This window comes from Caenorhabditis elegans, chromosome I, assembly GCF_000002985.6.
Source record: "Caenorhabditis elegans chromosome I".
NCBI lineage: Eukaryota > Metazoa > Nematoda > Chromadorea > Rhabditida > Rhabditidae > Caenorhabditis > Caenorhabditis elegans.
The window spans coordinates 8917334-8944352 of record NC_003279.8 but is presented as its reverse complement, the minus strand read 5'-3'; the positions used below and the strand labels follow the sequence as shown (position 1 = coordinate 8944352).

At 34.2% G+C, this 27019-nt stretch overlaps 4 protein-coding genes and 2 non-coding genes across 8 annotated transcripts; 3 read left to right on the top strand and 3 right to left on the bottom strand.

The window, feature by feature from the left end:
- The first annotated feature begins 2060 nt into the window (after positions 1–2060).
- madd-4 lies at positions 2061–13320 on the top strand. Of its 3 annotated transcripts, NM_060004.5 has the most exons (17): positions 2066–2262; positions 2305–2466; positions 3003–3119; positions 3166–3277; positions 3328–3529; positions 3786–3791; positions 4076–4214; positions 4685–4884; positions 9276–9356; positions 9784–9914; positions 10173–10642; positions 10756–11256; positions 11312–11569; positions 11798–12092; positions 12165–12389; positions 12913–12967; positions 13121–13320. In NM_060004.5, the coding sequence occupies exons 1-17, from the start codon at positions 2149–2151 to the stop codon at positions 13188–13190; spliced, it is 3138 nt and encodes a 1045-aa protein (NP_492405.3). In that variant the 5' UTR covers positions 2066–2148; the 3' UTR covers positions 13191–13320. The 3 variants fall into 3 exon arrangements, with proteins under 3 accessions (NP_001250933.1, NP_492405.3, NP_871884.1); NM_001264004.5 differs by lacking the exon at positions 3786–3791 and having other exon boundaries at positions 2061–2262; positions 13121–13311; NM_182084.9 differs by lacking the exons at positions 2066–2262; positions 2305–2466; positions 3003–3119; ... (3 more) ...; positions 4076–4214; positions 4685–4884 and adding an exon at positions 6702–6849 and having other exon boundaries at positions 13121–13316.
- Positions 13264–15603, bottom strand: tsp-15 (Tetraspanin-15). Its single transcript, NM_060003.7, has 6 exons — positions 15514–15603; positions 14832–15023; positions 14306–14491; positions 14152–14255; positions 13871–14030; positions 13264–13656 (listed from the first exon to the last, which is right to left on the bottom strand). Exons 1-6 carry the CDS (start codon positions 15595–15597, stop codon positions 13606–13608), a joined length of 777 nt encoding a protein of 258 aa, NP_492404.1. The 5' UTR covers positions 15598–15603; the 3' UTR covers positions 13264–13605.
- A 3443-nt stretch (positions 15604–19046) lies between these two features.
- On the bottom strand, positions 19047–23005 carry T08G11.3 (uncharacterized protein; the record flags this gene model as incomplete). The annotated part of the gene is made up of 16 exons (NM_060002.6): positions 19047–19375; positions 19419–19557; positions 19609–19706; positions 20285–20511; positions 21087–21191; positions 21238–21342; positions 21389–21490; positions 21532–21633; positions 21675–21776; positions 21834–21935; positions 22061–22162; positions 22215–22313; positions 22515–22616; positions 22672–22765; positions 22805–22909; positions 22956–23005. 16 exons carry the CDS (start codon positions 23003–23005, stop codon positions 19267–19269), a joined length of 1743 nt encoding a protein of 580 aa, NP_492403.2. The 3' UTR covers positions 19047–19266.
- On the top strand, positions 21108–21128 carry 21ur-11146. The gene has a single exon (NR_050339.1).
- Positions 23006–23848: 843 nt separating the features above from the next.
- Positions 23849–25024, top strand: T08G11.2 (SH2 domain-containing protein). Its single transcript, NM_060001.3, has 5 exons — positions 23849–23937; positions 24020–24384; positions 24431–24508; positions 24558–24843; positions 24895–25024. Exons 1-5 carry the CDS (start codon positions 23887–23889, stop codon positions 24961–24963), a joined length of 849 nt encoding a protein of 282 aa, NP_492402.1. The 5' UTR covers positions 23849–23886; the 3' UTR covers positions 24964–25024.
- Positions 25025–26351: 1327 nt separating this feature from the next.
- Positions 26352–26501, bottom strand: T08G11.9. The gene has a single exon (NR_050338.1). It is a non-coding gene; the product is annotated as an Unclassified non-coding RNA T08G11.9 (non-coding RNA).
- Positions 26502–27019: the final 518 nt, after the last annotated feature.

Sequence of the window (27019 nt, the reverse complement as noted above, 5' to 3'; positions counted from 1 at the left end):
AAGTTAGTTTACTAACTTCCAAATTTAGAACCATTTTTGGGGCACAATGTTGTTCAAAAGTTGTTTGTTTCCCGTTTCCTTGTTTTTTAAAATTTATCCAGATATGTTTATGAAATTTAAAGTATTTTATGATCCAGGTCGATTTTAGACAATTTTCTAATCGACGTCGACGTATGCCGAAGCTGGGGGTACCTGCGTCGATTAGCCTGACTTCGGCGTCGATCAGAATAGATTTACCAGAGTTTAGTGAGAAATGTGTTTATGTTTTCATAAAAACCCAAAATTCAGACGTCAGAATTCAAAAACCTTCCCCTTCAAATTTTAAAAGAAAATGAGTTGTAGTCGCAGAATATGTTACCTGAAAAGAAGTAGGGGTGACTCTATTGTCTTTATTTCTTTTTTCTTTTTACAATTTTTCATTCTCACTTTTTTTTTACTTTTCAAGTTTGTTCAATAGTCTTCTGCAAAAATATTTCAGTTATAATAGTTGTGTTTTCCAAAAAATTAGTTCAATTCTTTTTTTTTGCAGTTCTTCTTTGTTTTTCCAGTCATGTCCTCATTCCATAAATCCCATTGGTCGTCGATTTCCCATTTTGAATTGCCCCTAGTTTTCCGATTTACTGCATTTTTCAAAAAAAAAGAAAAAAAAACGTTTACTATTGAATACCTATGCCTGGTTGAAAGAATGGGTTTTGTCAGACACTGGTTAACCTTTGCTCAGCTCTTTTTTTGAAGTTTGTAGTTATCGTTTTTGGAGTTTTTATTACAACCTGGTATCATGAATATTTTTTCTCTTCCATTTTCATTTTTCCTTCCCAAGTGTGCTGCCCGAGTCTATTGGAAGTCAGAATACCAACGTGTTCCTTGACACTTTTTGATTTGATTTCCACATTTTTTCCTACATTCTCCTCTTCTTTTGGCTTTTCTTCTCTCCTGAGCAACGAAGTTTAACCATTGCAATATTTGTAACTTTCATATAATAAGTAGTGGAGTTTTTGAATTGATTAAAAAGTTTTTGAATTGATTTGCATCATGGTCTAAACGAATAAAACTTCTCCAAGAGACTCCTCAAAAAGCTTTCAATAACGTAGTTGTTGTTCAAAATTAAAAAAAAATTACAAAACTTGTGTTCCATCGACTAAGATGGTACCTAAATTCCAAAAAAAAAAACGAGTAATAAATTACTAAACTGGAAAATTTGGCATATATTCCAGGTAAATTTAGCCTGTTTCTTTCAGATAATTTTGAGTACATTGAATAAATTTTGTTACTACCTCTATCCCGGCTCGCCATTCGCCTTGTTGCTTCCTATCAAAAACTTTTGTCTAGGAGTTACTCAACACGACTTATCAATGAATTGCTAATTTTAGAAATAATTACTAAAAAATGTTGGAATGGGTTGAGAAACCACATGTTCATAGGAGAGTAAATTTCTACGAATTCAAACTAATTTTGCCAAATATTTATTGTAATTTCTTGCTTTTTTTTGTTGATTGTTGGCCCACTTACTTAGTTTACGTTAATGTTTTTTTTCTCTACAGCTACTCTTTTTAATTAAATTTCTTTTTGTTTTAATCAGAGGTAAAGTGCTATAATTTGGCTCAACCAACTCACAGGTGATTCGCGGGTTTTAAAATACTTATGAAATGTAGTTCGCGCGCTTCTACAAGAGGCACCAGCGATATAGTAAAATACTTGCAAAATCGCAAATATTGTGCAAATTGCGATCACCGAGAGTCGCGATTACCAAAATACTGCTAAAATGTTAATGGTCCCGCGGCGAAATTCGCGATTTGCAAAATGCATCTAAAATATTGGAGGTCATAAGTATTTTACAAACGGCGAATCACCTGTGCTATTGTAAAGTGGAAAACTTCTATAACTATTTCTTCGAACCCTCTAATTTTCCTATCCAAAAAATAGTTGAAGCCCACATAAATCTTTTAATACATTTATCTCTATTTCATTCTTTCTCTTCTAACTGGTAATTTGAAATTCGAATATTTTCTTCAAGTTCCGGCATCTGTATATTTTCTTTTTATAAAACTTCCAAAAAAATATTTGCAGCCAAGGACAATTCAAGCGTTTGTTAATTTTTACACAAAAAAAGGAAAAAAAACAATGAAACAAAGTGTAAAATGAATGAAAATGAAGTGTTCATATACCGTAGTATTTTTACTATTTTACTTGCTTATTGCGAGTTTCCACGTGGATGCTCTTAGTTGGGCGGCATGGAGTCCTTGGAGTTCGTGTACTAAAACGGTAATCGGACAGAGAAGCTATTCAGAAAAAAAAAATTTTCAGTGTGGTGGCGGAGTTTCTCGTCAGTTACGACGTTGTTTGACATCAAAATGCTCAGGAGAATCAGTTCGATTCAAAGTTTGTGCTCAAAAAACTTGCGAGTCAAAATCTAGATTAGCTAGGGATACAATATGTGGAGGAGAGGAAATAGTCTCCAGGGGACAGGTATGTATGAACCACTTTCAAAATAATGTTTTCTTGTGAAGAAACATTTATTTAAAAAAAGTTTTTGTAGTAGTAGTCAAAAAATAATTTGGACAAATGTACCGAATAACCAAAAACGCAAAAACGTTCAGCCCTGCAGCAAGAGTGTTGTTTTTTCGATTTCTCAATTTTTTATGAATGTCGAAAAAAAAATTTCGGATTCTCAAACTATTAATTTTTTAACGGTCTAAATTTCAATAATATCCACATATCATGATACATAACATTCTAACAATTTTGTAAAAGTTGTGGTAAATTTCCAAATTTTCCAAAAATGTGGACTTCCTGAGAAATTTCGAGTTGTACTGCAGGTTTGAATCCCTAGAGTGTTTAAATATAAACAATCTTTAAAAAATGCGGAAAACTGAGTTTTCAAGTGTAGATTTAAAAAAGCCAAATAATTGTTGAAAAGTTTGAATTTTTTTTGAAAAGTTTGTGAATCATACATGAACAGTTTTCAAGCACCTATAAGTGAAAAAATAAGAACTAAAATTCAGTGCGAAGTGGTATGCCGATCACGCTTAACTGGTGCAAATTTTCTTTGGAGAGTTGATGATGGAACGCCGTGTCAGGCCGCAACAAGTAGAGCTGTCTGCAGTAAAGGGTCTTGTCAGGTTACTAAATATAATTGTTTTAATTATTATTTTCCCCAAATTTCAGATCGTTGGCTGTGACGGATTGATTAGTTCATCTTTTCGATTTGATGCCTGTGGAGTATGTGGAGGACGAGGGGATACGTGTGACAATGGAAAGTTCATTTGGAAAGTTTCCGGTAGAATTTTAAAGATTTACAACAATCACTCAAAACACTAAGATTTCCAGAAGAATACACTGCATGCGCTTCAAATTGTGATGATATAGTTGACTGGTCAGGTGCTGGACGTTCAATTGCTTCAACTAGTCAACCAATTGTTGTATGTGTAAATGCAATAACTGGAAGAGTTGTTCCTGAAAAGTTATGTGCTGATAAATTGAGACCGAAAGTTGAAGCAAGACCATGCCCAATGCTGATTTGCCCTTCAAGGTTTGAAATTTTAAATTATTTTATATTTATGCTTAAGTGCATAGTTTCGTAAATAGTTTTAAATTCTAGTTGTTGTCTGTACTTTTTGAAAAGCACAAACCTCTAAAAAACAAAAAACCGAACTCAAATTTCTGTTAACTTTTGTATTTTAATAATTTGAATTGTTTTTGAATATCCAATTTCCTTTTTCAAGAAATATTCTTTATATCGTTTCCTAAATTAGATTTGCTAATTTGATTTTAATTAATAATTTCAGATGCCGGTGAGTTTTTCCAAAAAGATCCCAAATCAGGGTGTGGTAAGCTGAAAGAGTGTGCCCCATAAGAATGACGGGGATTATTGATTTTTTATTTTTTCTCAATTTATTTTTGTTTTCTATATCACATTCACTTCTATTTGAATTTTCTCGATAAATATTTTTATCGTTTAGGAATGGCTAAGTTCAATTTTTAGATAATTTGAGACTGACATCTCTTTGCTTTATTAGACGCTGTGTGTCAATTTGAATATTTATGGATTTTGAAGTAATGAACTGAAAACTTGCAGATGGATGGCTGCAGACTGGACAGAATGTGTACCACATTGTGGTGAAGGGACAAGAAAAAGAGAGGTTTACTGTGTACAGACGGCGCATAATGTTACAGTACATGTTCCTGATACCTTCTGTGAAAATGGAACAAGACCGGTTAGTTGTTAAAAGTTTTAGCCATTGTTTCAGATGTTAAGTAGAGATCTTCTTATTAATGCTTGAGCGGAGCATTCTCAAAATGTTTTCAAAACACCAATTTTAATAATAACACCTCTTGAAATTTTCAGAAACATTTTTATGGCGGTTAAAAAATTTGTTGAAAAATTGTTTTTTTAAGAGGTCTTTTTTTGAATTTCGGCCTATAGGGTCAGTATAAAGAATACGCTACTCCAGATTTGACTTCAAGTATTTTTCCAAAAAATATATTGTTTGGGCGAAAACGTTTAAAAGCCTTGCCACTATAATTGTATATATTGTTTTTCTGTTACAGACGCAAATTTTCCAGATTTCTTAGCGTTATCATCTGCCTTTTTAAAAAACAACTTTCCTAAATTTTTTTGTTTACTTGCATGTTTCAGAAATAATTTAGAAATCTCTCTAAAACTTTCCTGAATGATAACTTTCAGGCAGCCGAAGAAAACTGTGTATCAACATCATGTGGACGATGGGAAGCCGGAAAATGGTCAAAATGTACAGCTTCGTGTGGCCAAGGAGTGCGACGACGTCACGTGGCATGTGTTGGAGGTTCAGATTGTGATGAAGGAGGACGTCCAAGACAAGAGACAACATGTTATGCTGGAATACCATGTAGTATTGCAACAAATAGGTGAGCTCCATTAAGAAGTGGAGAATTGGTAAAGGCACTTTACGCCAAATCATTAGGTAGAATGTGTGAGCGTAAAATGATGAGATTTGCAACAACTTTTTTGAAACTGAAATTGCTGGTTTTTACATTAAAAAAAAATTCAACTTCCAAAAAATGGTATTTTTCATTTAATTCTAGCCTACATAAAAGTTAACAGCTTGCCAAAATTAGTGTACGAAGCAAATTTTACAAGCTCGACAAACTCAACAAGTTTCGTTTGGTACTTGCTAAATGAAAATACTTGCTGTTATATTATTTAAAAATTGTATAGTCTAGAAAAGAATTTCAGATCTACATAATTATTTTTTAATCGAAGCTTTACTATTCATGTCTAAAAGTTCGATGTAAAACGAGTAAGTTGAGCAATCCCCCTTCTACACACAACTAACAGTTTCTTCAATATACACATTTTGTCCATTTGTACTCTTTTTCGGAATTTCTCATCAATCACATTCCTACTAAACTTCTTCCTTTTTGTCTTCCATTACAAATTCAGTGTATTAAAGAACTCTTTCTTTGTAGAGATGACTCCATTTTCGTAGTTGTACTTGTACTTGATTCCAAGAGTGAGAAAGATTTGAAAAAAGGGATGAAAATAGGGAAGAGTAAGAAAAATTACTACTCGTCTTAACTTTAAGCTGTAAAAGGATGAGCGGAGTGGAATAGAGGGGGTAAAAAATGGTCGAATAGCAGGGATTATTGAAGTTACCCATGGGAGTTTATGTGAGAATGTTGCCAGTTTTTTGGATGAGAAAGAACTACGACAGGAAGTGACGAGGTTTACTGTATATGAGAAAAGGTACAGTGATAACTGAAACGCGTGTTTTCTTTTGTGAGGTCAGAAAATTCCATGTCTTGGTGGTCCCATTTCTATTTGGCGACGATACCTGAGACGCCATGAGTTTTTTCATTAGATCGTTTGTTTTTCACAACATGGTCTATCGTTTTTAGGAGCAAAATAAACCCATTGGCAATTTGTTCTGAAATATCCTATGGGATTTTGTGCATATTTTTTTACGCATGGGCGGAATAACTGCACTGAATTTTCACTGAATTACTTCTTCTCAAATTCTCAAAACTAGAAAAAAAAATTATAAACAAGTCCAGACCACCTAAATAATTTGAAAGGTCTACATATGTATCAATGACCCTGTGAGGCACGGAGTTATCGTCTCCCGCGGGTTTAAAAGCTAGACAAACTCGTTCAATCGTTTGATATTTCAAACAATTAAGATCTTTCGCCCTCAATTATTGAAAAACTCACCAATATTGGTATGAGAACATCACGCTCTAAAATCAAGCTTGAATGTGGTCCCCAGATAAATTGGAAATATAGGTCTTCAAATTTTGGAACTAGAACCGCCTTAAAAGACATCATTTTCAAATTTCAGTTTTGCAGCAAGGTTCTGCATTCTTTCACATTAAAGTGATATCCCTAGGCATAAAATAAACATACTAAACGGTTGGAGATTTTCACATCTTTTTTGGAAAAGTGCTTCTTCTTCTCCAAAATATTCTAAAACTACTACTATTGTTCTTTGCCGCTGCTCCTTTTCTTTTTGGCGACATTCAAGAGTATGTAGAAGCAACGTCTCCTTCTGCTTCTTCTTCTTTCCTTCTTCTCTTGTCTTTTCTCCTGCGAAAATAAATTGATGGGTCGACGGGAGGGTCCTGTGCTTCTATTCTTCTTCTTCAATAAGCCCCACCCCCTATTGCTCTTTATTCAATAATTGGGCGTGCCCAAACCCTCAACTTTTTGTTTTTCCTCCATTTCTTTTGTGAGCAAAAACTAGGAGGCTCCATCCTTTTTAGCACCTACTCAGTATTCCATAAGAAGATCTGGATACAGGTTTTGGAATTTTGGAACTTGAGCACAATGCTCCCCCTACTCCTGATTTTATCAGCACCATTGGGTGTCAGTGCTTTGTAAGTTTTTTCAGTCACCTTCCTCATTTTGTAAAATCGATAGGAAAAATAGTTTTCAAAGCGAAAAAGTTAAAACTGTACGGTAGTACATTAAAACCTCACTTACGAAAAAGAGACCAAAAATTGGCAAATTGCATATCTTTATTTTCTCCTACCAAACCTAACCTGCTTTCAAGTTCAATTTTTGAATATTGAATGTTTCCCTATTAGTAGTACATATAAAAATTTTGTGTCTGCATAACAATGCTGTTCATTAGCATTGAGTGATGACAGATGGGTGTTTGGAGACACCCCACCAAGAAAAGGAGCATAAGGAGGTTCACAGGGATGCTCTTCAGAAATCAAGAGGTGTAAAATGAGTTTGAAAGTCCCATTATTGAGGATAATAAGAAGACAGAAGATTTAGGGTGCGGTAAACAATATGCATATTAACAATGGATGGCTATCTCATTTAATTTCTTATAGAAACCCTTAAAGATTTGTAAAATTTCAAAATCTTAATTTCTTAGTTCAAATATCAGATATTTCTAGTTTCTGTACCATCATACAGGTATGTAAAACCCGCACAGTGGGGAAATTACTAAACACCACTTCTAAGGTGCCAAAATGACCAAATAGCATAACAAAACTTTTCAAACATTTTTTGAAAATGGCGCATGTTCGAGTTAAAAACTTTTTTTTTGAACTACGACTTTTAAAAAAGTGGCAAAAACTGAGATTTTTCCAATTTTCACGTCAACACTTGAAAAAAATTCTGAACGAATAGTTTTTTTACTGTAGGATTCTCTCTCACTCTCTCTCTCTGAAGTTTATTAAATTTTTGTTCCGGTTTGCTGTAGTTTTTGAATGAGACCCAATTGTTCGTGTATACTGACTACTAGGTCTCAAGAGACTAAATTGAAGCAACATTTGATGTTTCATAGTCGTCCTTTGCTCTTTCCATGCTCCACCTCATCCCATCAAAAATCATGTTTTCTCTCTCATTCGTTCACCGAAATTTGGCAAATTTTGAGCCATGCCGATGGACATTATAATTGTGAGGGAAAGGGGGGGGGGTGTTCACCGTTGACCAGGAAATCCACAAATAAATAATGAAAAGGAGTAGAGGATGGAGCTCCAATTTGAAGCAAAAGAGCACACTTATCCACACTTTTGTTCTTCTTCCTCTCCATGTTCCGATTATTGCGGAGACTTGTGTCAAACCCATTATGTCATTCCATTTCATTTCTCTCTATCTGGGCGGAACTATAGATGAAGAGACTGAAAGGTGACGATGATGACGGGATGAACAAGAGTGTCCGAACGTGTCGAATTTGAAGACTTTTATGCAAATTTGTGTAATTAGATGATCACACTTTTCTCGCGAATAATTCCATTTTCAACCAGGAATAGAAAGGGTGATTTGTGAGTTTTGAGATGAGGAAGTAAATGGAAGTTTGATGACAAAATCTAATTTTAAGAAGACTGCTTTGCAGAAGACTGAATGATCAAGACTTGATCCTGAGGATTCAAGCAGTACAACCGTGATTTCTGTTTTCTAAATTTGCAAATATTAGTCGCAGTTTGGGAACGTTGTAGGTGAACTAAGTTATCGCGGATTTAGAAAATGGTAATTTTTAAAGCCTTGTAAAATTCCCAGATTTTCGAAAAATGTGAACTTTTTAGAGTGAAAAGTTTTGGATTTTTTAAATAAAAAAATTGGAAAACATCCAGAACTTTCGCAAATCTATGAGCATCCCTCGAAAGTCTTCAAAAATTAATTTTTGGAGCAATTTGATGGGTCTATGTAGAATAAACTGCAAAATGTTGCACTGAAGAATTTCTGATCATACTTTTTTTAGTTCAAGAATTTAATGTTAAAGTGTGTGATCTCAAATAGTTTCCTTGTTAGAATTTCAAAAATGTCTTACAATGATCAAAAGTCGTATTTTTCCGTCGTTTCCCAGTTCAACATCATATATCATTTTGACCATCATAATACTCCCAAACTACTCCTTTTTTAAAATGCCGCCACAAACTTCCATACTTACTGAGTTGAACCTCCCTTTTTTCCTATTTTTCGCATGTCTTTTGAATGTCATTGTTATCTAAAAATGTGTTATCTGATTGAGCTGAACTAAAAAAATGCGGTTCCCTTGAGACTTTGAAGATGCTCAGTAGATTTTTAATTGTTTGCAGTTCACTAGAATTTTTAGATTTTTGAGGTTAACAGAACTAAAATTTCTCAAAAATCAAAGGAAAAGTGAGGGGTTTCCAAAAGAATATACACACATACAAACTCATTTGTCATTTTTGCGCAAGAGCACAATAGCACCATGGGATTAGAATTGAGGGGAGCCAAAACGCAAAATGATGGTTTTTGGAGAAGAAAATAGGAAGAAAGTTTTGAGGGGAAAACTAGAAGCTTCAACTTTTACACTTTTCAGTCTGGACTGGAATGATCGGGCATATTTGGATGGAAACACTTTCGGATCAATGGATAATCACAATGATTGGCAGGCACCAAGGTTTGTATTTTCAGTATCCGAAATAACAATAAATCTGAAACTTTCGATAAATGTTTATCACTTGACGGATGTTTTTTTTCTGTCTTCAAGTTAAACATAACTTTAAAAAATCTTCTGATCTTTAATTTAAAATTTTTAGGGTTCTATCATCCCGGTAGGTCAAGGTTGTTCCCATAGGGTTTGTGTGTTTTCACCATTTCGTTAAAGCTTCAGTTTTCACTTTGGATTGGTATCAACTAACTATCACGTTTTAGCCTATTAAAAACATTATTTAAAAAAATTACAAAAGACTCGAAATTAAGTATATTTACCAAAATTTGACTGTCATGTTTTTTGTAACCGATGGGTGCAAGATTTCAGTACAATTCCTTCCCATTACTCTATACAATTCACTATACTTTCATGTTCTTATAATCGTAAATTACAGACTAGTTGCCGGAGAATGGAGCACTTGCTCATCGACTTGCGGCACGGGTGTCATGTCGCGCACCGTTGAATGCGTTGCAGTCAATCCGATTTCTTCGGCGCCCATCAAACTTCCAATGTCCGAATGTCAGGGTACGTGAATGCGAAATTCTTCGAGCCTTTTTTGGTTTGAATGATTCTCTCGATTGACTGAATTTCGCAAATGAAAAAAATGAAAGAGATTCATCAGGCGCTGTACATAATTAATTATTCCTTTTCACCAAAAAACGAGAAGAACTTTTTGGTTTTTCGAGAATTTCTGTTGAAAGTAAAATGAGCAGGGTTTTTGTGGTTCACAGAAAATTGTAGAATTTGTCAACAATCTTGAGAATAAATCAATTAAAATTCCAGATCAAGAGCAACCAAAACTATTCGAGTCATGTGAAGTTCGTAGTTGTCCTTTACAAGAAGATTCTAAATTAAGTGAAGATGAAGCTCCTTATCAATGGAGATATGGTGATTGGACACAATGCAGTGCTTCTTGCCTTGGAGGAAAACAAAAAGCTGCTCTCAAATGCATTCAGGTCTCAACTGGAAAGTCTGTACAATGGTCTCAATGCGATGCGCGACGACGTCCACCAGAGAAGAGTCGCCCGTGTAATCAGCACCCGTGTCCTCCGTTCTGGCTCACATCAAAATATTCCGATTGTTCGATGTCGTGTGGAAGTGGTACCGCTCGAAGAAGTGTCAAGTGTGCACAGACTGTGAGCAAGACTGATGGAGCAGATGCTCATATTGTACTTCGTGATGATCGATGCCATTTCAAGAAGCCACAGGAGACGGAAACATGCAATGTTGTTGCTTGTCCAGCTACTTGGGTGGTGAGTATTTTTAAATGAAATTAGACAGAAATTGTTTTCAAATATATTATACATACGTTTTGTAGAGTTCTTTGAATAAACGACACAACAAAATTAAATTAAACAAATTAAAGACGGCACAATGGACTGAGTGCTCACGTTCATGTGATTCTGGTGAACGCCGCCGTCAAGTTTGGTGTGAGATCCGAGATTCTCGTGGAAAAACTCAACGTCGTCCTGATGTCGAATGTGATGCAAACACAAAGCCACAAACTGTCGAGGTCTGCAGTTTTGGTTCCTGTTCTCGACCGGAATTACTATCAAATCGGGTCTTTGAACAAAATGCTGAACAAAAGAAATTGACATTGGGAATTGGTGGAGTGGCGACACTGTATCAAGGAACTAGCATAAAGATTAAATGTCCAGCTAAAAAGTTTGATAAGAAAAAGATATATTGGAAAAAGAATGGAAAGAAAATCAAGAATGATGCTCATATTAAAGTTTCTGCAAACGGAAATCTGAGAGTATTTCATGCAAGAATGGAAGATGCTGGTGTATACGAGTGTTTTACTGATAGGCTTCAAGGGAATGTTACCTTGAATTTCAAATATCGCGATTTCCCTGCTTCAAGAGTAGTAAGTTTCACTCTCTAGAATGTCAAATCTATAATTCTTGACTTCAATATTTCAGGATCTTGCTCCAAAACCTCAAATTCCATCAACAAAGAATAGACAACGAGTTCAAGTGAGCAAAGAAGATGTGCTTCGCGAGCAAGCATCTGTGCTTCACAAGATGAACGTCTCTCTAATTGAAGCATTGCTTACCGCACCAAATGATGAAAAAGCACGTGAACAGCTGAGAAAATACGGAAATGAGTTGGTTGCTCGATGGGATATTGGGCATTGGTCAGAGTGTAGACAAAAGACGTGCCACGTGGCAGGCTATCAGGTTGGTTTCAAAAGGAAATTACTGTTTCTTGCATACAAGACTTTATAATCAGTTAGTAGATGTACATGACTGCAAGAGGAACTTTAAAGCTCCAATGTTTTTAAAAATCAGTCAATGTGATGAAAACAGGTTTTTTTACAGTTTAAAAATTAAAAACACATTTTTTTCCATCAGCTATTTCTTGGAAGCACATCTGTCAGAATTTCACTGAACTTTTGTAATTTGCAGGCGCGTGGTATTTCTTGCAAGGTGACCTTCCACGGAGAAATTCGAAATGTTGACAACTCGATATGTGAATCACTTGCATCAGTTCGTCCACCAGAAACTCGTCCATGTCATCGAGAAGATTGTCCAAGATGGGAAGCATCTCAATGGTCAGAATGTTCGTCTCAACGTTGTGTAAGCAGTATGTTGGCACAAAAACGACGAAATGTTACATGCCGATTCACAAACGGAACATCTGTGGACATTCAACATTGTGATATTACAAATAGACCAGCTACCACTATGGATTGTCCAAATCGTAAGTTACTTAATTTTTTCTAACTTTCAAATTACACTTTTAATTTAAAAGAAGTTCACTATTGATTTTCAGAAAACTGTAAAGCGGAATGGAGAACCTCAGACTGGGGTTCATGTAGTTCAGAATGTGGTACAGGAGGTGTTCAACTTCGTCTTCTCTCCTGTGTATGGATATCTTCTGGACGTCCAGCAGGCAGAAATTGTGAACAAATGCGTCGACCGCATTCTGCAAGAGCATGTGTTGCCGATGAACCACTTCCACCGTGTATGCCAACTGCAAGTGCTCTTTACCAAAGAGGTAATATCGACTGTTTCCTTATTGAAATTGTAGTTTTTTTAAGCATAGATTCTTTAGTTTTAGATCTACGCATATGAAAAAGAATATAATTGAATTTAAAATTATTTTAAATTCATCATTGACTTTTGGGCTTATAATAGGTTTCAAAACGATAATTAAATCCTTGCACGATTTTTTTTATATTTTCGTTCAGTTTTGCTTGTATTAATGATTTATCCTCGATCATGTTTAACAATAGAGGTTCTTTAAACTAAAAATGTTTTGTTGTTTTCAATCGATTCCAAAAGAAAACCATTGAAAAAACCAATTTTGTGTGTCAAAGCACGGCAGTTATGAAAAGTGGGCACACAACCCTGAAATTTTAGTGTAAAGTTATTTAAAAATTAAGAAGCTGTTTATAAATATTTTTACAGTTGACTGCGGTTCATTTTCTAATATTTAAAACAAAACACTCCACAGAAACTACTCACACCTTCAAGTTAAAAACATTATTTTACTTTACAAACTCTTAGAAACTTTTCAGACGCCTCATGCCAAGATCAGTCCCGATTCTGTGACATTATCAAACTGTTCCACTCGTAAGTTTACTTTTCAACTTTTACTTTTTTCCCTTCAAAAAATCCGTCAATTTTCACACTAAGCAATATTTTATTTACTTTATCACTTAGCGCCAAAAGGTTGAAGTTTACCTACCGTAATCTTCGCAGCCAGCTTCATCGTTCTTTTTTCAGATGTGACTCATTGGAAGTTCGTCAAAAATGTTGTTCTACGTGTACATTTGTCGAGAGAAAGAAGTTTTAAAAATTATTTATGTAGTTTGTAGTGTTGTTTTTTTCAATTTATTTTATTTCATTGTATTTAAAAAATATCTATTCAAGGAAAAAATATTTATTTTCATTTTTTCAAATCATAAAACTTTAAAAATACCCGAGTATAGAACACACAAATCTACAAAATGTTTTGAGCAAATTCAGAACATTTTTTTTGCGAAAAAAAAATACAAATTCAAAGTCAAATTGTGAATTTTTTGTGAGAGCTGCGCCTAAAGCGAGTTGAATTGAATTGGCCCGTTTCGATTTATAGGTGTCGTGTTGGATTGCAGCGATCGAAGAAGAAAAGAGAATAAAAAATGTGATGGGAAGATAAATGGGTTTCGTAACGAAACACAGGGAGGGGGAATTCATTGGGAATATAATGATAATCAAGGAAATTGTGATTATTTTCGTATGAGCTTGGAATACCAGCAGCCTGCTACTGACGGGATAATCTAAAAAAACAAAATTATTCTGTTGAAACTGAATTGTTTTTTATAGATTTTCAAAACTTTATTTGTTTGTCGTTACATTTTCAGGTTAGATATAGTTTTTTTTTTATTTATGCATCATCTTAAATTTATGTTCAGTTGAGATTTCGTGCAATTTTCAAGTCTTCAACAAAATAAAGTTAAGCAATTTGATGGTTTTCAATGAGACAAAAATTACCTGTACAATGGCATTGGTTATACAAAGCCATGAAGCAACGTTCATAACGTGTAAAAGATCATTTTGAAGGGGTTCGTAACATGTACTTGTATAGTATGGAGGAGGTGCATCCTGATCAAATGGATTTGAACGGCATCTTTCGATTTCCGATGGGATACAACTGAAATTAAAATATTTTTAAAAGGGTTCTCTTTTAAAAAATAAAGCAAAAATTACTTTGTATAAATTATGTAAGTTAAGAAATGTTACTCCAATTAAAGTATATAAACTCATGAACTCACCAGGACTCTGGAATGAGCAATTTTGGAGCCCTTTGATGCATGTACCATTTTGAAGTTTTCCAAATTTGAGCATTATCTGTTCCATTAACACCACAACATTTAAACTGAAAATATCATTTGTACAGAATTACACCTTCAAAAAAAGAAGACACACATTTGACTGAAGAGCATCCCAAGACTCGGTAATTCCTTTCATATCATGTGTTCCATACAGTTCTCTCAATGAAGTAAGCATTTTCAGGTTGAGTGGAGTATAATGAGTCAATTGATCACGGAAGTTGAGTCCAATACAGCCGCCAATAATAAGCATGACAGCAATAACAATGGACGCAACTGCGCACTGAAAATTAAGATAATTAATTTTAAATTTATTTTTCTGGTTCAATCAAGTTTCAACTGAAAATACTAACAGATTAAATCATCCTAAATACTTTGAAACTAACAAAAATTAGTTTGATTCGAGAATTTTTGTTTGGTAAGAGAGTTTTTTAGATCATCAACATAGAACTGTTAACATGTTATTTTCCTAACAACTTTTCAAATAAATGCTTAGAAGCTTTAACTAAGCCTTGTCCAAGTTTGACACAATATTCACCAATTTTTACCAAGTCCAAATTTTCCCAAAGTTAAGCACAAAGTTGACGTCTTGTCTAAATTTTACAATGGAAAAATAATCTTACCGATGTGACAAAACACCTCATTTCCTTGAAAATTGCATAAAAGCATATCAAATAATTGAGTATTGAGAGGATACTGATAATTACAAGAATTCGTCCAACATCCACATAAAGTGACGGTGAAACGAGTTCAGCGTATTGAGAACGTCGAGCAAGCAGCCAAATACCGTAGCATATGCAACTTATTGAGAAGAGCTGTAAATTTATATATTTTAGAAAAATTGTGCTAGAAACCGTATTTTTTCTTAAAATATTGCCGAAATTTCTTGCAATCAAAAAATATCCACGCAGTGTTCTCCGAGCAAACCACAGTCACTTGACATTGCAATCGTTCTCTCTTTCTCGCAATTTTGTCTATTTTCAACACCGCCGATGTTTTTTGGATGTCAAAAGTTCAAATAGACATAACTTTTTTTGCATTGCCTTACCGTATCTGATCACTTGGCAATATTAGAAGAAAGACAAAAAAGAATAAGGAACCAAAACTATAAGCTGTATGCATGTCTGTGTCTATTTTTTTCAAGGTTATCAATAAAAAGGGACAGATGGGATTCGCCTAATTTGCATAGCTTTGTGATTTTGCAACAAAAAAAATTGCAAAATGTCATAAGCAAGTTAGTAAAAATTTTGATGGCGTTACTATAATTGTACCTTCTTTATTAAAAAAGCTTTATTAAATACTTACAATTGAAATAAGTGCAGTTACAATGTATGAGAACTTGATGAGACGACCACGAGCTCCATATGCACTGTCGCCTAATGCTCCCATTTTTAACTGGAAAGTAAATTTTAGAGTATTGAAATGGGGAAAAGATTTAAAGGGAAAAACGCGTGTTTGAAAATGTAGAGCTTTCAAATAAATTGTAAGATTAATGGAAAGTGAATGGAAGATATATTTTTCTAATAGTGAAAAGAGCCTAGAATCCTAAAATATCTATAAAAACGAAAAAATACTTTGAAAATCTGTTTTTAAAGTAATATTTAATTAAAAACCTGCTGATCTACATTTTTAATTTTTCTATTTTTTAAGAATTGAGTGTCTGGCTGCTCTCGATATAGAGAAAATTCAGAAAGGGGGTTAGCAAGTTTTGAAAAATCCCGCTTTAAAAGTTGGTTTTTTTTTCTGCCTTCTTCTCCAATTGCACTTTTCATAAGTTTTCATAGGAAAACGTGTTATTATCGTCATATCAGAATGTCAAAAAGTGTCTTCTTTGAAGAAAAAAGAAGAAGGAGGTCAGGAATGTGGCAGTTTTGGGTGACTGTTAAGAGAGAACACATACAAAAGAAAGATAAACAGTATAAGACGAAAAACGAAAAAAAAAACCAAACCAATTAAAGAAAAACCTTGAAAAGGCAGCAATGTCTAAGAAACAACACATGAGCGACAAAAAAGGCTTAAGCCGCCCATTTTCAGATAAGATCTAAATTTCGGAATTGTTAGTCAATACCACTGGTGGTCGCAATTCATCTTCACATTTATTAATCGAAAGGTGGCATTTGCCGTGCCTTATTATAATCGAAAATGAAATAAATAAATGTGAGATTGAAAGAGACGAGGGACGAACCGGTATTTTAGGAATACATTGAGAGAAAGAGACGAAGATGATCAAGACGATGAGGCAAGTATCGAATGAATTGAGGTGCGCAGTAGTAGCAGCTGCCGCTCTTTTTCTGAACTATTTTTACCAATTTCTTTTCTCCTCCCACAAAATCTTACCACCTCTTACTTTGCTCCGCACGCGAGCGTGGAGCACAAATATTTACCTATTTCTATGTTGAAAATGAGACGATGAAATTGACTTAATTTAATTGAAAAAGTAAGGGGGAGGTGATGATGGTGTTGAGGAAAAGATGATGAAAAGGTGTGAAATAACTGGTAAAGAGGAAATCAAAAAAAAAAACTGAAGAAAAAGAAGAAGACAACAAATACCATGATCATCAATTGAAGGAAGTAGGGGTGGGAGAAAGAATGAAGAAAAAGTATAAGACAACTGGTACTTTGTCCCCCTTCTCTTCTTCTTCTCCTTCTGATTCAGCTTCTGGTCGGTGTCTACCAATGAGGATACAACCACTGCGCGGGCAAGAACAGCTGACAGATAGATTAGTCAAAGCTATTGGCAGCTTTCCCTCCATCTATTTATATTTATTGTTACTAGTTGTGATGGATGATTTATTGGGTTTTCAGGTGGAATTAGAGCGTTTCAGAGAAAAAGTCATATTTTAGTTTTTGTCTATAGTAATCAAAATAGTGACCCCTGAAATCAAATTGGAATTGTTTAGATTTCATTATTTTTCCACATCACACAAATGAAAAAAACTCTTTGAAATCAAAAACAGAAGCATTATCAAAATATTCTCACATTTATATCCCCATAAGGCAAATGGGTATTTTTGTGTTTTCTAATATAGAGTATGCTATCTGAGAAACAAGAATCTGGGGGACCTAACGGTAATTGTGCATCCGACTTGCGATGGTGCCGTGCCGCATTTATTCCAGGTGCATCTCCCACGTAGAGCACACATTCCAGTTTATAGAAGTTTTATGGTATAAATACAACTGTATGGTAAATTGCTCCGTTTAAAAACGGACTTGAAAGATCATCTTATGAGGTCAAGTCAGTTACCCTGATCCTCATTCTGGGTACCTCAACATGCAAGATTTATCTCAGTTGAAAAGATAAATCGAATCTGGAAACTGGTAAAGGTGTACATTTTGGACTATAACACACTAGTTGTGCATTTAACCAGAAATAAATAAACCTTCACACAAACATACGAAAATTCCAAAGTACACCCACAAAACGGAAGTGAAACTTGTTTTACTTTGTGCAACTCACGATTCAAAAATTGCACGGAATTTTGAGAACTGTAGCTGGGAATGTTGAAAAGTGTGAAGAATTCTAAATTGATGTGTGGAGCTAACAAGTTTGAGTCAATCAACTAAATATAATATTGGACAGTTTTTGAAACTGATCCGTGATTTGTGGAAAGTAAACAATTGAGGAGAATGATGGAAAATAGAGGTTTGAGGTAAAGTCGGCAATGGAAGATCAAAATCAGAGATAAATAGCAAGAAATGGAGTGACACTTGTGCGTAGGTCGGGTCATATGAGCTACGTTAATTTTTTTGATAGGTAAAGTATAGTAAGGGGGGTTTGGTGACTTTTGAAGAGTGCACAGTACCAGAAAAATATATATATCTAAAGATCAAAGATATGATGCTCAGCTTTTTCGTGTAAACTGGAAAGATCGTAGATAAAATATACAACGAGGAAGTTACACTCTTTTGGCTGGCTACTGTAGGTACTATGGCTACACAAAAATATCCAAACCGATACATTTATATTATGAAGTTTTCTTGTAGATACTGAGAGTTATAGAAGTGATATGTTGCATCTTTTTTTTTCAAAATGTAAAACCAAATACTGTGTTCCAGCAAAACTCTGGTGAAGACGCTAAAAGAAGAAAATAAAGTTATAGAAAACATGGCTTTCCTTGGAGTTTCCGTTCGTTTTTATTTTGGAAAAAGTTCCGCCTTAACTATTTTGTTTATTTTCTCCTTGTTATTATCACTTCCTTCTTTTATTCTTTCTCCACAATGAATCAGTAAATACTTCCTGAGACTCTATTTGTATATAGAAAGTTGTTTTCAAATATGTTATCAGTTTAAGCGAAAATATCAACAACCTATAAAACTGTCTGCATATTCCCTAATTTCACAATTTTTATTTATTTATCATTCGCATTACATTGTTTTGTCGGTCAATTGTGAAGAAATAGGTGTATTGGTTTTTGAAGGAGGAGGTGACGGTCAGAAAGTATGAAGACAAATATACAGTTACTTCGGAATTTGAAAAACGACACAATTGTTTGGAAATGGTTTTGAAAGAATTATTGTATTTGAAAAGAAGATCAGTTTCAATTTTGTTTGCAATTTCAGAAGCGTGGGTGGGGAAAGATGAGCATTTTTGGTAATGGAGGACATATTGAACTACAGTGTCTTAAAAATTGCACAAGTAACACGTACATACAAGTCCAAAAGTTTTCGTATGCTTTGTATTGTTTGAAATTAAATATGGAGTTTAATACATACATACGAAAATATACATAGTTGATTAAAATTATTCTTGAAGTTTTGAAAGCATTTTGAAATCTTAATTTCTCAATTGAAACTTAAATTGAAATTGAAACAAGCAAATTTATGCAGAGGTTATCATTTCCTCTAACAAATTCAAGTATTTATTTACCTACACCATACACAATCAAAAGGTGCCTAATACTAACCAGAAAAAGAACATTGGTTCAGCAATCATAAATTTTGAAAGACGTATTAATCAAGATGTTTGTTATTGCCTAGAAATTGAGTTCCAGAATGAATTTTGAAAATGAATGAGCATGCTTTAAAATTCAAAAAAATATGAATAGATTACGGTAATTATTAAGCTTCTACTGGAACGAGGCGATTTGGTTGGATTGTACCATGAGTGACACGTTGTTCGTAGTATCTGTGTCCATTTGCAGTTCTTTTGAACTCAAATGATCGATCTCTGAAATTTCATTGTTCTTCTAAAAATAACTCCTCAAAAATACCTTCTTGTCAAAACTTTTTCAGCTGGACAAATATCCACGTGTTTTTCAATGAAATCACTGTGCTGCGTAGTTTCTCCATAGAATTTTCCTTCACCAACATGAAGTTCATCTTTTGTTCTTTGCATTGGAAGTTTTTCAGCTGAAAGTTGTTTCCCGGTGGTTCATTTTGCCGAAAATATTTTATCCTCACCACTTTTTTCTTGAAACCCGTCGTGGTAAGTTGTGTTTGCATCGAAACGAGAAACATGTCCAGAGAAGGAATCATCTTTTGGTTTCACGTTTATTACTCTGAAATTAAACTCAAAATAAGCCATCTAAGAGAATAAAATTATTTCTGCCTTCAAGGCCACCTACCCGTGCCTGGACTATTGCTACCGCCAAACAATGCAACTTTTAATAAACTTAAAATATCTTAATAATATTAGAGGCAGGCAAACGTTCAAATCTTTTTAGTGTTCTTTAATGTTTTATTTCTCAATGATCCTCTTTCAAATGACTTAGTTAAGTGTGAGCTGAAATATTTTCCTAGTAAATAAAAATATTTTCAGATATCATTCATATTTTTAATACCTATCATGGCTATCGGATTATAACAGTTCAAAAGTTCAATGACCAATGCTATTCTTTTTTAATAGTATTAGTTACTCAATTTGAATTTCCTGGCACCTTTGTCTTGGAAATTTCAAATATTTCTCAGACTTGAGTGGTAGACAAAACATTTCATGGCTACTCGACCCGAATCACATAAAATGTCAACCAATTTCCGACATTCTTTTCTTTAAATAAAAAGTGACAAGATATTACTCATTCGGACAGGAAGACAAGAGAAACAATAGTTTCAACAACATCGAAAAAAAACCAAATACCTGACGTGTGGTTTCTGAATAAAATCGGCGCGCGTCGTTGTCGTTGCATCGAACTTTGAGGCATTCGGGGACAATAAATTCGACGAAGAATGGGGACGTGTCAGTTTGGACTTTTCCGCTTGTTTTCGTTGAAAATCTGCGTGATTTGTAGACTCTCCTTCGAATGGAGCATTTATTGAATGAGTTGAAGTGTCATTTGTGTTTCGAATTGGAAGTGAACGATCCCCCTGGAAAATTTAATTACATAACTAACTTTTAAATGACAATTGCAATTAAAGATGACTATACGACATACAACCTCTTGGCAAAAGTTTATCATATTAACATTTAAAAAAGTTCTTTTTAGAAATTTTAACAGAAATGTTTTTTAACGTAATTCCAAAAGCATTGCTGAAATTTGTCAAAAATAGAACGACCTCAGTTCAAAACCACATTGGAAAAATAATAAGAAAATCTATGTGTGACTTTATTTTAGTACTGAAAATAACGAGACTCATTTATTTTTTCCAAAAACCTAGAACTTATATTTTGAGTGGTTTAATGTTGTTTGTTCTGAAAAATTAATCCGGCCTATTTTTATCTACATAAATGAAAAACCAAAAAATGACAAAACATTTTTCCCGAATTTTTATTGAAATATGTTTTCAATTTTCGTAATTTTTTTTTCATAATAAAATGTTATAATTAGGATTGTGAATTTCAGAAAAATCAAATAAAGGTTGCATTTTCCAGTTGAAAAAATAAGTTTTGGAAAACCAAAAAAAAAAACCACAAAATGTTTCATACATGTTTTAATTTTTACCTGTTTTTTGACATAATCTGCTCGATTAGTAGACAAAACTAGAAATGGTCCAGAAGAAGTCAATTGTGAGTCGTCTGCTGCTTTGAATGGCATTGGGCGACTGGCCTATAAACAAAATATTGAAAAAATTGTTCAAATCTAAAAATGAAACCTGTTTCCTATCGAAATCTGCTCTGTTGGTGGTGGTATCATAAAAAGAGCCAGCTGAAAGACGGTCATCATTTTGTGCTCGTGGATAACGTTGTTGCCGATCTGCCTGAAGTTGTTCAAGTTTTAGGTTACCCATATTTCGAGATACGTACCTGCTTTTTATCAAAATCAGCTTTGTTAGTGGTGATACCGTCAAATGGTCCTGAGAACATTTCCGTATTTGCTGGACCCTTTAGAATTTCAGATCTTCCTACCTGATATACAAATTATTTTGTAAAGTTTAACTTATTCAAACCTGTTTTTGATCGTAATCCGATTTATTAGTTGTCTGTCCATTAAAAGGACCGGAGAACATCTCAGTGTTTGTAGGCCCACGAAGGATTCCCGAACGTTCGGCCTGAACAAAATAGTCTTCGAACTTCTTTATGAAATCTCTACCTGCTTTTGATCATAGTCAGATTTATTTGTTGTTTGTCCATTGAACGGGCCCGAAAACAATTGAGCATCTGCTGCTCCTCGTATAATTCCATTCCGTTCCGCCTGGAATTGAAAGGGTAATATCTCTTGCATCTCTATGATACTGAAAATGTGTCTTACCTGTTTCTGATCATAATCAGTCTTATTTGTTGTAGTCCCGTTGAACTGTCCACCAAACATATTAGTACTAGTTGGCCCCCTTAGAATTCCACTTCTCTCCGCCTGAAAATCATGTCTAGAGATTTCAAATTCAAAATTTCGGTCATTTCGGTCATTTGCCACAACTGGTCATTATAATTTTTCCCTTGATGAATAATTAAATATCTGGCATATATCTAAAAACAAACCTGTTTTTTGTCAAAATCAGCTCGATTAGTGGTTGTTGAATTGAATGGACCCGAGAACAGTTGAGCATCTTGGGGACCTCGTATAACTCCGGTTCTTGGATCCTAAATAAATCAATTATTTTTATAATGTCCAAATAATCCAATCAACTCAAACCCCTTTATAATCAAAATCTGATTTATGAGTCGTATATCCTTCAAATTCTCCACTTTGTAAACCATTTGTTGTTGGGCGTAAAGGGGCTTGTCGGTTTATCTTTAAAGAAATATTTTGAGTAATGTGTTTATCAAAAATATAAAATATAATGTAGGTAGGCAGGCGTGAGGCAGGAAAGCACGAGAAAAAAGATACAAAATCTCAGGAAGAGCTGATTTGAAAATTTGAAACGAAATTTACACTAATTTGCGTGTTTTTTGTGTTACGAATAATTTCCAATTCTTTATTATGATAGCTAACCGATTTTCCCTGAAAATCAACTCTCTGTGTTGTGTCTGCCAAAAATTCACCAGAGTCCAAAGGTCCAGTGTTCACAAATTTAAAAGGAGCATTGCGAGCAACCTGCAGAGTTTTTAATTTTTGGACGAATACAATATTTGTGCTCGTTCTCTCCCACCTTTTTCTCTCCATAATCCTGCCGATTTATTGTTGTGCCATCAAAATCTCCATCTGACAAAAACGTGGCATTTCTCGATTTAGCTTGACGCTCTCTGAATTTAAGTTGTTTTTTGTTGCAAGTTTTTAAATACCTTGGAGCTTGTTTAGCAGGATACTGCATTCCATATTCCGTTTGATTTTCTTCGATACCATTTCCAAATCCTAAATCTGCATCTACATGATCACATTTATGCCTTCTGTAATATTATCATCGAAAATTACGTCTGTATTAATGTAACAAACCCGCATTGACAAATCTGACAAATGCATTTTTCAACGACCTGATCAGTCATTTACTTGTTTAAAAAGCTTGAATATGTTGAAATATGTAACGAAGACACGAAATAAATATGTAGAAACGAAAAACGACTACGGCAATGTTGATGGAAACAAAGAGCTCTTCTCGTCGAGGGCTCCTGGAAACGGATCTCGCTTCCCAAACGACAAGCTCTCAGAGCAGAAGTGGTCATAATTCATCGCGCACTGCTGAGCACATTTCCGAAAAACTACTAGAGGAGAGCTCTTTTTTGAGAGGAAACGAGGGAGGAAACCAGAAGATAATTGCATGTGGAAGAGTACAACAAAGGATTTTTTGAGGATAATTCGAAAAATGCGCGCTGTCTGCATATTTTTGAATAGAGTTACGAGTTTGGAGATCAATGTTCGAGTTCTGTATTGATGTGAAAAGACTAAACATTTTGGACTATATTATGTCTTATAGTTAGTTTCCGACAGGAGGAGACAACGAATTCACTGGCACAGTTAGATTTAAAAATGTTTTCTATTTTTAATGTTTGTATTAAATTCAATTCAATGTTTACAAAACAATAACAAATATATGCTGAAAATAAATTTCATTTCGTCTCAAAAAGGTTCAAAGGTTATTGATTCAACTATTCAAGCCACCAAGAAAACGAGTCAGCTGAAGTGTCATCCGGGTTGATCTCACAAGTTGTCGATGTCTAAAATTCAATAGTTATTTCTGGAAATTCTATGGAAAAGTGTATTCTTACTTTGTAGAACATGACCAAATGACTGTGAGCGTGACATCCAATTTGACGTGATATCCCATTTGATGTTATCAGGATGTATAATTTTTTGGCAAAAAATATCGATAGACTTTCAGTTCGACAATTTTTATTTTTATTAGAAAGGCAAAGGTAACGCTGCTCGGATGGAGAGTGATACGTCTAGAACGCCGTACAATTCCATTTATGCGACTTTGGTAAGTTTGAATTCTACCATTCAAAAGAGTAGAACATCTAAATTGATCTCTATAGTCTAATGTTTATGGTTTTCTTTTTCAGAAAAATAAGAAAACCGATGGCGAAGTGGTATGCTGTGTGCATGGACGTAGATGTTCTTATGGAAAAGGAAATCAAGATGGGAAGAGAGATGACAATCAATATGTCAATTTGCCGTTTTTAAAAAATCAAGATCAAATCGCTTCAAAGTTAACGGGAAAATTGAACAAATTGAAGATTGCTGAAGAGAAAGAGAATAAGATTGTGCCACGTGAAAAACCGGAGATGATGAGTTTGAATACTTTGGTGGAAATTGCAAGAGCTGGAGAACAACCGAGAAAGGGAAGAGGTGATAAGGAAAAAAGAACGAAAAAGGCTCCAGTTTTGGTTGATGACAGTCAGTTGTATGTTATGATTGGACCACCGAGGTTTATTTTTCAATTATATCTACATCGAGAATGTCTAAAATTTCAGTGAACATCCAGGGGAACCACCTGCATCAGAGCCAACTGAAACGTATAAAACCAACACAATCGATGAATCAACATTCAAGTAATCTTAAGATCTTCACATTTGTATTTTAAATATTGAATTTTTACAGAGGAAGTGAAGCATTGTCAGCTTACATTGGGGTTGTAACACTTGCCAACGCAGAAAACCATTTGACTCGCCGTGGTGAATTTGCTCTCTATCACTTGTTCAATCCAAATGGACGTCTGGACACAATTACTGACAAGCTACCATTAATGATTGTCTACCGTACCACTACCAAAAAGAATCGTCACTACTCGATCCGTACTACTTGTGACCAACAATTCTTTGTCGACTGTGGATATCCTAATGTTCGAAAACATTATTCGCTCAGTCATTTGGTCATGTTCTACAAAGTAAGAATACACTTTTCCAAAGAATTTCCAGAAATAAATATTAAATTTCAGACATCGGCAACTTGTGAGATCAATCCGGATGACACTTCAGCTGACTCGTTTTCTTGGTGGCTTGAATAGTTGAATCAATGACCTTTGAACTGAATCAATGACCTTTGAAACAATGAATATTATTTTCAGCATATGTTTGTTATTGTTTTGTAAAAATTGAATTGCAATAAAAATTCGAATTGAATTTAATACAAACATTCAAAAATAGAAAACATTTTTAAATCTAACTGTGCCAGTGAATTCGTCGTCTCCTCCTGTCGGAAACTAATTATAAGACATAATATAGTCCAATATGTTTAGTCTTTTCACAATAATACAGAACCTCGAACATTTACATCAAAATTTGTAACTCTATTCCAAAACAAGACGACAACATTAATTTTCGCTAAAAAAACTGTCGTAGATTTCTTCAGAAAAAAATTATTTAGATTTTATAATTAGTTGTTGATAATAAACACTTTGCTTTCAGTTATTAATTTATTATGATTATTTAAACTTGAATGCATATTCGCGAAATTGTTAGTGAAGGTTACTGTAGATGGTAAAGTACGCATTTCTCCAGTGTTTGCAGACGCAGCGCGCGTGTTTCGAAATTTGTTGTTTTGCACAATTGGTTTTCAAAACAAATTTTCCTCGTTTTCCTTGTTTTTTCGCGAATTATATTCCGATTTCTCTTTTTTAATAATAAAACCTTGCGCTCTAAAATCTCGGCAGTCTCTTACCCGTGTGACATCAAAAATCGATGTCGAAGATATAGAAATTGCAACGTGCATCTCTCAAAACTTCAAAAAATTTCGATGAGTAATCGGTTTTCTCTCTCATAAAACTTGAGAAGAACAGCTGTTCTAGGTGTCACTGATAGTTTGATTTGCTTTTTGTTATATGTTTCGATTTCAAACATTCTCCAACAAATACAGTTTTGATGGTAACAAAAAAAGCATTAAAATTTCCGCCCGTAGAATGGCTAATTGTATTGACCTTCCTATTTCGTTCCTATTGCCACAAACACCAGGTTCGATTCACTCGATTTTTCGTTTTTTGTTGAACAATTTAAAAAACGTTTGTTGGTTTATCTATTCTCGCTGAAAGTATTTCGAAAGAGTTGGTATTTAGTAGTTAACTATTCTATGAATACATCAGACCCTTTAAGAATTCAAAAGTGAAAAAAAAACACTGAACTAGTTTTTTTTCATAAGGCTGTCTCGATGCAACTAATTTTTACTAACTCTGTTCTCAGCTGGAAATAGACTCAAAGTTACAGTGAATATTTTTTTTTGTTTCACGATACTTTTACTTTTAATTCGCAGAACTAGATACTACGTTTTATGGCTCTCGCGAATTATCTGAACTGCAGGTTCTTATCAAAAACAAATATTCCCTTATGAATATTTTATAAATAGCAACTGATTTATTTCTTAACTTTACTAAAAAAATAAAAATTATATCAAATGTTTTTTGCATTGGAAGGAGCTCTTTCTGTTTTTTGTGCCAATAAAAAAGAAGGCAGCTGTAAACAACAAATGTCTAACCGTCTGCGTATCTCAATGGCGCCCGATCTCTCATCATCTCCCCTCTCATTTCACTGCATGTCATTCACTCGCAAACATTTGAATTTTGTTGGATTTTTAGGGTTCCCCGTTGTTTTAATTAATAGAAATTGTTCATTCATATTTCTAAAGGTGAATGCACATATACGTGCATGTGATGATACTTTTTTCATCCGTGATCTAGATTTTCGTTCGAAAATAGGAGGAAATTTAGGGAAGATAAACAATTTGTGTTGTTTTTTTGGTCTTTGAGGTACTGAATCGCCTGTTTCGGTTGCGTTTGTGGTTAGTTATAAGGCACCATACACCAGCTTCTGCTAGAATTTTCTATGTTAATTCCGAAAAAGAAAAATTTTATTGCAAAGAGACATCCCTGATCAGAATAACTTTTTGCATCTCCAAGACTTTTTGTGTTCGAAATACATAGAATATAAGAATTTTCCAAATCGAATTCTTTATTCTCATTGCACAGTTTAGAAACTATGTTTAGGATGACTATTATACTTTCCTATAGAAATTACTGAATCTATTATTTCTCTTAAGTTCGTTTAGTTACAAAAAATACTCAATTTCCTGGT